Source organism: Chelmon rostratus, chromosome 14 (assembly GCF_017976325.1).
Source record: "Chelmon rostratus isolate fCheRos1 chromosome 14, fCheRos1.pri, whole genome shotgun sequence".
NCBI classification, from domain to species: Eukaryota; Metazoa; Chordata; class Actinopteri; order Chaetodontiformes; family Chaetodontidae; genus Chelmon; species Chelmon rostratus.
In genome coordinates this window covers 25,985,886-25,994,738 of record NC_055671.1, presented here as the reverse complement: position 1 = coordinate 25,994,738, position 8,853 = coordinate 25,985,886, and the positions used below count along the sequence as shown (strand labels likewise).

Genomic DNA, 8,853 nt, shown 5'->3' with positions numbered 1-8,853 from the left:
ATGAAATCACATCATTCAGCATAATTCTTTCAAACGTGTAAAAAAACTGGTAACAAAACAACAACCGCTCCCACTAGCTTCTGTCAGAATGCTAAATGCTAATTAGCCTCACTGGACACGTGAATGATGAATACTAACAAAATAAACTCTTAACGTGTTTGACATGCTGTTCACATTTCACCGTCCAGTACAATGGGTAATCCACATTTAGCTGAAAACATCCAAGAAACTGCTAAAGGCTGCTAAAATGCTAATGCTAATTAGCTTCTCTGGATATGCAAATGCTAACAAAGCGATCTGTGTTTTTTATCTCAGCTTGTGTTCACATCTGGAGCTAACTCTGTGTCTCTCCCCGGTTTACCTTTGACCTCCGTCATGCTATCTGTAGCTACACGTTAGCAAAACAGCGTGGGCTCTGACACAGAAATCTGAGTTTGATGACGCATCACCTCAGCTGGATAAAACATGAATCTATCCAATAACCGATTAGCAGAGTAGCTAATTTTCTGTCAGTCAACAAATTGAATAATCAGCTGCTCGTTTCAGCTGCATTTCCAACCAGACGTCACATTTTATAAACTCTTATGTTTCATGTGCAAATGTTCCTCAAGATGTCGGATAAATGGACAATATTTCCCTGTGAAAGGTGGAGCAGAAGCAGAACGTGGCAAGAAAATAAAAGACTGAAGCACAAGTACTAGAGTAAAGCCTGCTCAGCTCTGATTGGTCCATGTGCAGCAGCATCAGGTGGAGGTGCTGAGAACTCTCAGGATCAGCACATGAACGCTCTCAGCAGTGATGTTAAAGGACCGCTCAGTGCTTCAGTTTCTAGATTTATTATTATTGGACAGAGTTTCTGCAGAGCGTGGGATAAATAAAGTATAAATATCATCTTCACAGTAGGCCGACAGTTATTGACTGACTATAAAGTTCATTTCTGGACAGTTGTCTCACAGTTGAGTCAGTGCTTCCGGCTGTGTGTGAAAACAAGTTTTTAATATAATTAAAGTGTCCTGGACTCTGATATGATGCAGAAAATTGATGGATTAGCCAATTAAATCTAATTCAGTTCATTTAAAGTTTTACTAAAACTGACACGTTCTGACGCTGTGGAAACAATCCTGTTGTTGGTTTACAGGTGTTTGACATTTCCTGACTGCCCTCAAACGCATCAGAAGTGACTGATATTCCCGCCTGCAGCAGGCCAAAGGACGCACTCTGAACGACATGCAGATATCCCGAAATGTGATTCTGTTCACGGCGTATGAAACGATCTTCCAGCCTGGAGAGAAGTCCAACCAGCAGCCGTTACTTCAGAACTGCTGTGTGGAGCGGAAGCACAGGAGGCTGCTGGAGACACCAAACCAACGCGAGACGAGACAAGTCAGTTCTGCAGATGCTTCGATTTGTGATGATTCATCAGACACGTTACAAGTTTCTATATTATTTTCACTGAAATGCACAAAAAGCTCAGATATCAAACACGAGAGCAAAGAAATCCTCGGTAACATTGAAGGTCCGTCAGAGCTTTCAAACATTCTTTAATTTACATATTTGAACTTTACACTGTTTGACCTCAGCAGCCAATAAAAATAGTGTCCAAACGTCAAAGCAGCAACATGGAGGGAAACTTTCCTCACGTCTCAACTTAAAAGGCAATAACTTAGTGACTGAGTCTGAAGTTAAATACACACGTAAAGACGACGGTTTGTTCATATTTCAACATTCACACGTTCTTCCTGTGTTGATGAAATCTGCAGTTTCTCAGTACCATGAAGAGGAACTCTGCAGGTCTGTGGAGTCCAGCGTGTCTTCGACCCGTCACAGAAAACCTGACCGCCCACTTCCAGACGTCCGAAATTACAAAATAGAAAATGTAGAGTCTAAATGTAGAAACCTGTCTTAAATTTCCTTTAAGTCAGCAGAGGTGAGACGTTCCAGTGACGCCACCTGAAAACCAGCCGACTGTTTCCATTAACAGACTCACAGACGGGGCAGCAGAGGGCGAAGTCTGCACATGCTCATTAGTGTTTCTCCTGCCGGCCCCGCCCACGCCTTCCCTCAGCCAATAGACATGAGAGTGTGTCACGGGAATAAAAACAGCTCCATGTGCACAACACACGCACACACGCACACACACGCACACACACACACACGCACACCGTGGAGAGCTCTGCAGGACAGATGTCATCCTACGTGTCTTCGTCATTCGTGTCGGCTTCAGGGAGACGTGCGGGACTGACGGACAGGCTTCTGCTGCAGGTTAAATAGAGTTGGAGGTAAACAAAAATGACGTGCTGTAAACAAACATCCAGCTTCCTGAATCACTGACGCTGCTGCGTCCAGATCCAGCCCCTCAGGTGTTCTCTGCCAGTCCCTCCGCAGGTCCTCGGACCACAGCACCAGCACCGCCTCAGACCGTTTGATACCGCAGCTTTAAGGATACGATGACCTCACCGCCCAGCCCGGAGCAGAGGGACCAGCTGAGAGGAGGACCGAAGAGAACCGGATCCCCCTCCACCCAGTAACAGAGGGGACCCCGCAGCCTTCAGGTCTTTATGGCACAAAAGAAATCAACATATCTGATAAGGTATAAACAGCAGGATCCAGTTCCAGTCAACTGACACCCATCCAGCACATCCAGGTTTTACTCCTGCCGAGGGAAGCTCGACACATCTGCTTCCCGTTCTGCTGCTCAGCATCAGTTGTTATGGCAACAGGAGTAGAAATAAGAGTCTTTCTTCTGGCCCAGGTCGACGCTCGATTCCTCTGCTGAAACAGAGTTCAAAATATTGTGTTTAGCAGCTCTGGGATCAGTTCAGGAGCTTGAAGGAAACCTGCCCCCCCCCCCTCACAGTTTTCATTAACAGTTTCAGTCTGTGGGCTTTTTAAACAAACGAGACATGAAGTGTTAATCAGTGACCGTTAGAAGTGCTGCTACCTTTGTTACCTTTGGCCAGAGCCAGGCTAGTAGTTTCCCCCTGTTTCTAGTCTTTATGCTAAGCTAAGCTAACTAAACTGTATAGTGAGTGTGTGTGTGTGTTTCTGTGTGTGTGTGTGTGTGTTTCTGTGTGTGTCTCTGTCTGTGTGTGTGTGTCTCTCTGTCTCTCCATGTCTGTGTGTGTTTCTGTGTGTGTGTGTGTGTGTACACACTCACTTGTCATGTACTGGAAGGCAGAGCTGTTGTAGTCCTCGGCAACCTTCTGGAACAGCTCATCTGTCAAACAGAGGAAGAGCGAAGCTCAGCTCCTTCACACGTCATCACCTGACCGAGAAAACACTCACACCTGGTTCACAACGCGCACGTGATTGGACGATAAATGGTTCAGGCTGAAACTCAATCAACTTTTAATCACTGATTGATCCTTGATGTCATTTATCAGATCAGGTGCCTGCGGCGTCTCACAGGTCGTAAACTGATATTTCCAGAACGAGCTGAACTGTTGGTGAGACAAAAGAAGCCACATATGATGAATTTAACAGTTAATATAGAAAATCAGATGCTAGCTAATGAAAAAATCCTCGTTAGTCTCAGCCTGGACTCTAAAAGGTCAATTTATGACTGAGTGACAGCTTTCAACACCATGTCAGAGTCTTCTTCATCATCTGTTACACTGACCGTCACACACAGGTGTCCTTCACGGCAGCGTGACTGGACGGTTCCGCAGAGAGCTGCGCAGTCATCATATAACAGTGTTGTCTTGTCGGGTTAAAGGTTATTATATTTACATTTTTTCATCACTTCCGTCATTTCTTCTTCTGCTCTGATTGTTGTCGTTCTGGTCGGCGCCGCGAGCGCCTGACGGGACACGTGAAGAATCTCAGTAAGTTCAAACTGACTCTTTCACAACACTTCCTGGTTTCACTGTTTCTGCTGCTGCAACACGAATCTGACGACACTCAGACTCGTCCGACCTGCTCACGCCGCCATCGCTCACTCGTTAAATCTGCTTACGTGAGACTTTCCGCCGCCTTCATCAGTTTCATTCATCCGTTTGTTTCCTGAAGCAGCAACATGAGCTTCTCTGCTCTGCTGGAGCAGGTTTCTCTCCTACAGTAAGGTGTGTTTATGTGATTAACTGGACCAGATTTTTAAAATCAGAGGTCTGATCTGACCACCAGTAAAAACGTGTGACGGCGGCGAGCAGCCGGGTCAAATGTGTTCTGCAGATGACTGAAGGTGTGACTCACCCACGTTATTTCCTGTTTTACTGGAGGTCTCAAAGTGCTGCGCGCCGATCTCTGTGGAAGCAGAGAGAAACAGTGAGGCTGGCAAACGTCTTTTTAACACCTTTCCAGAGCACAGTTACACCCGACACCCCGGCTGCAGTGAGAGCACGATGGACGCCCAGCAGGAAGCGTTTGGTTTATATATTTAACAATCCTAGTTATCCTACTAATATAAATCATTACATGACCTGGACCCAGAAACTAACCAATCAAAACGATCCGTTCATTAATGAATTAAAGTTTGCAGCACTGATGGAGCTGACTGAAGGAAGGACAGAGCGGCCTCACGTCCAGCCTCTGTCCTGTCCTCCTCTCCTGACGCAACAACACACATCAAGTGATTCCAGCCACACGTGCACCCCCCAGCACAGCGAGCGGTACGACAGGCGGATCCGTGACGGGCTGCGCTCACCTTCAGCGAAGTCCTGAGCGTCGTGGTAGTCGATCTGACGCACGCTGCGATCCCCGTCCACCAGGTCGTACTTGGTGCCGCACAGGTAGATCTTACAGTGCTGCAGTCAGAGAGAGAAGAGCAGCGACACGTTTCGACCCCCGCTTCATGACGAGCCGTTTCAGCTCTGTTTAACTGTCACATCTTACCTCCTCACAGTTCTGCAGCTCCTTCACCCAGAAACGAGCTCGCTGGAAGCTGCTGCTGTCCGTCAGATCTGAAAGACAAAAAACACATCTGTGTGATGCTGTGAACTTCCACCGCCGCCTCCACGGACCCTAACCCTCCACGGACCCTAACCCTCCACGGACCCTAACCCTCCAGATACAAACAACCTGCACACAGAGCTGAGCGACAGCGGCAGTCAGACACACACTGGAAGCTACAACCAATCTGCCAACCCTCACTGCTTCTGTCATCTGAGAGAAGGTGTGAAATAAAGGGTGACCGCAGTGTGAACGATCCACCATCAGCCCCCCCCCAGACGAACTCAGAGACGTGAAACACTGCAGCAACAAGCTTCCACCTGTTTGAGGCTGGATTCAGGTGTGTGGACTGTCCTCTGTGCACGAAGCTGTGGAGTCTGATCACAGTGTGACGATAACTGCGCTCACTTCCTGTTGTTGACTTTGTGAAGGAGGACACTGATGAAGGTTTCACCTTGTTGTGTTTACAGTCTTTAACTCAACGTGACGGCAGCGAGCTGACGGTTCACACTGGAGATCTTTTTCTTCACAATCAACAGTTTTTAGCAGCATCACTTAAAGGAGGAAACACAAGCAGCTCAAGCTGATCAATCACAGTCCTCCTGGCCCCCTCCTGGTGGATCTACAGACACTGCGGTCCTGATGAGGAGCTACATTAGCATGAGGGACCAGAACAGAGGTTTGACCAACTGAGACTGAGCAGAGTCCAGAGTCTCTGCACAAAAACAGTGGAGAGAAGGCTCAAGCTGACAGCATCTGTAACACAACTTCACCTGATGTGAGCATCAATGTTCACTTAATGCACGAGGTAACAAATGCAGCCTTCAGTTCTTTTTGCTATTTGTCTCACAGAAGCAGCACAGCAACAAACCAAGTGCACGAACTGTCAAACACAAACTGACATGAAGTGACACAGGACGCCTTTTAAACACGTGCAGGAAGAAATGAACACATCTGTTCTCAGCTGCTGTTACACTAAACATCTGGTGACAGCACCTGAAAGCCGTCAACAAGGTGAGCAGGAACAACGTGGATTTACCGTAGCAGACGATGGCGGCCCGCGCTCCTCTGTAGTAGATCCGGCTCATAGCTTCGTAGCGCTCTGATCCAGCTGTGTCCTGAGCGACAGGCAGGAGAGAAAAGCTGAGATTCATCCACAGTGAAATGATGGAAGACAGAAGACGCCACAGTGCAAACTGCTTCCTGTTGAACTCTAATAGCTTAAATGTGTTTGTGCGGTCGTCCGTCTCAGATCTGAACAATCCTGCAGCCTCCATGTAGGTTTTAACCCCGCGTCATCCCCAGCGTGACGAGCTCTGCAGCTCCACGCGTTTCCCCTCCCTGTTTGACTGCAAAGTGTTCGTCATTTACTCAAACTTACATTACTGCTCGTTTTCTCAAAGATCCTCCTCAAGTCCAGCACAGATAATAACTTAAAACATTAGCCGCTACTAGCATAACAACTAAATATCCCATCCAGCTGTAGCTGCATTGTGGGTAATGTGGGCGCCGTGTTTGGACAGGAAGAAGGATGAGCAGAATGAAGACGGTGATGCGACTGAGCTATCAGGCTGTTATTCAGGCACATTTTCAGATGTGGCACTCACGCAGCACACAGACTCAGATTCCTATCAGGCGGCCTCTCACTCACCCATATTCCCAGGGTAATCACTTTCTCCCCCACCTGGATTGGTTTGGCAACAAAAGCAGCGCCGATAGTCTGTCAGGAGGAGAGAAGACGTACAGCAAAGCATCAGACACTCGGGCTGGAACGTGGTGAGTCCCTGCAGACTGCGTTTACTCTCAGTCTGAATACTCTTATTACAGTCGGCTCTCTGTGTCGTCCCACACCAGCATGGAGCTTCTGCTCCAGTCCCACATCAACATTTTACAGCTTCAGAGCAGCTGGCTGTGAACTGCTGATGAATCAGCAGATATTCTACAAAAATGACTAAAACTTACTGCAACACGTTTTATCATTTGGTTGAAGTATTTTAAAAAAAAAACATCTGATGAGCCAAACGTGTGAAAAACGCTCCACAGCCCCCGCCTCTTCACACTGTCCATATTTTGATTGGTTAAGGCTTGATAAATGATAAAAGTCTGGATTTTCTCACAGAGGTGAGAGATGTCAGTGTTTTTCATTTCTGATGAATCTGCATCAATTCAGCCAAAGAAAGTCAATTCAATCCAGACTTAAACTAAAGGAACTGTGCAGAAAGTGAGGGGGTCTGAATACGTTCCAAAGCCACTGCATCGCTTAAAGTTAGAGAGCTACCACAGTGCATCCTGAGGGTCCAGAGTGTCTGAGCAGCTTCAACATTAAAGTGTAGGATTCTTACAGAAATGCTTGAGTGATGCAGGATCTGCTTAAAGAAACACGCTGAAACATCGCTGCATCCTGCCTTTCTGCTTTAAGACCACGACCTCCCTGGGGGCCTGATATAAAAATACTGCCTTTCATGGAGGCGATCAGCAACGGGCCGCTCCCGAAGCTGAAGCGGAGCAGCTGACACTCACGTTCTGGTACGGGCCGACCAAGAAGCGATGGTGGACGTATCTCTCCACCAGGCTGGTCTTGCCTACGCTCTCCTTCCCCAGCATCACCACTTTGGCATCCACACGCATCGCGCTCATCGTGGCTGCGTTTGGAACAGCCCAGGACGAGACCGCGGCAGCTCAGATGGGGGGGGGGGGGGGTCGCTTACGAGGCTGCTCAGTGTGCTGTGTGGTAACACACAGATAACACTCAGGAAGCTGGAAACACAGTCTGCCCTTTGTGAGAAGCTGAAAATTAGAATTAATGCATTGAAAACAATAAGAAATGAGTGTTTTTGAGAATAATCAGAAAACTGAACTCCAGAATTACCAAATTCTAAACTTTTCTGGGATTACTTACAAATCTTTGTACTTCCTCTTATCTATATCTGCAGCATCTGTTGTGTTGAGATAACCGAAGTATTTCCACACGTCAGCGGTCACAGTCACAGCTTCATCTGTTCCTCCAAACCTTAAACCTATAAAGAACAGCACACGTCTGTCAAGTCCAGTCAAAGTGTACATTATTCTGTCCTAAAACCCAAAGTATTAATAGTCAAAAGTCATATAAACTGTATTTGTACTAAATCACTACTGCTAAGGCTTTTCTAACATATAATAAAACTCAACATGGCCAAAGCTTTGACTGACTGAGCTTGGTGTTCCAACATGACTGTAACAGGCTGAATTCAAGAAACAAGAATTAGCTTCACACGTTTCACTGTTTTGGTTTATAAAAACTTCTATGTCGTATTTTATCCCTGCCTGTCAAATCTTTAGGTTAAACCTCTGAGATCTGACCAGATGTTACTGACTGCTGTACTTAATCTAAAACAACTTCATACAATCAAAACTGACGTTTCATTCAACGATCGGGACAAACATGACAAAGCCAAAACATTAACGTTAGCTCCTGAGCTAACCCGGCTAACTGCAGCACCATACAGACACAGACAAACTCACCGGGAGCTAGCTTGACTCAACAAATCCGCCTCAACATCTGATTTTGAGCAAGCAAACGCCAAACCGGACCCCCCCGCGCCTACCGAGCCTGTTTTGAAGTAAAGTCGGTAGCAGCCTAACCGGTTGTCATCTCTGTCCTCCTTGCTAAGCACCGGCTGCTGGACGCTGAGCGGCAGCTAACGTTAGCTCAGATAACGTTAGCTCCGCTGTTGCGCAATGACTGAAATTACACGCAAGTCGTCACTTAGATGTCATCACAGAAAGATATCGTAACCGGCTGACATTGTTTCCAGTGGACAGGAGCCCGATTTCCAGACAACAGGTCCAGCTACGAGCCGGGGATCGGCAGGCTGCAGACTGAGCTGGGCTGAACACGTCTCTGAGGGGGGGCAGTCTCCATCTGAGCTTCGTTTGTTGGGGTGGAACCAAAGTGCTGTCAGACGCGGTTTCCAGGAAAAGGAAGTG

At 47.1% G+C, this 8,853-nt stretch overlaps 1 protein-coding gene across 5 annotated transcripts; it reads right to left on the bottom strand.

Moving 5' to 3' along the window:
- Positions 1-1,525: 1,525 nt before the first annotated feature.
- rab24 (RAB24, member RAS oncogene family) lies at positions 1,526-8,801 on the bottom strand. 5 transcript variants are annotated; one of them, XM_041952001.1, is made up of 10 exons: positions 8,671-8,801; positions 7,787-7,904; positions 7,408-7,674; positions 6,539-6,607; positions 5,927-6,005; positions 4,831-4,898; positions 4,643-4,742; positions 4,192-4,242; positions 3,158-3,217; positions 1,526-2,772 (listed from the first exon to the last, which is right to left on the bottom strand). In XM_041952001.1, the coding sequence occupies exons 3-10, from the start codon at positions 7,522-7,524 to the stop codon at positions 2,702-2,704; spliced, it is 615 nt and encodes a 204-aa protein (XP_041807935.1). In that variant the 5' UTR covers positions 7,525-7,674; positions 7,787-7,904; positions 8,671-8,801; the 3' UTR covers positions 1,526-2,701. The 5 variants fall into 5 exon arrangements, with proteins under 5 accessions (XP_041807935.1, XP_041807932.1, XP_041807937.1 ...); XM_041951998.1 differs by having other exon boundaries at positions 8,389-8,792; XM_041952003.1 differs by having other exon boundaries at positions 1,526-2,769; positions 8,389-8,792.
- Positions 8,802-8,853: the final 52 nt, after the last annotated feature.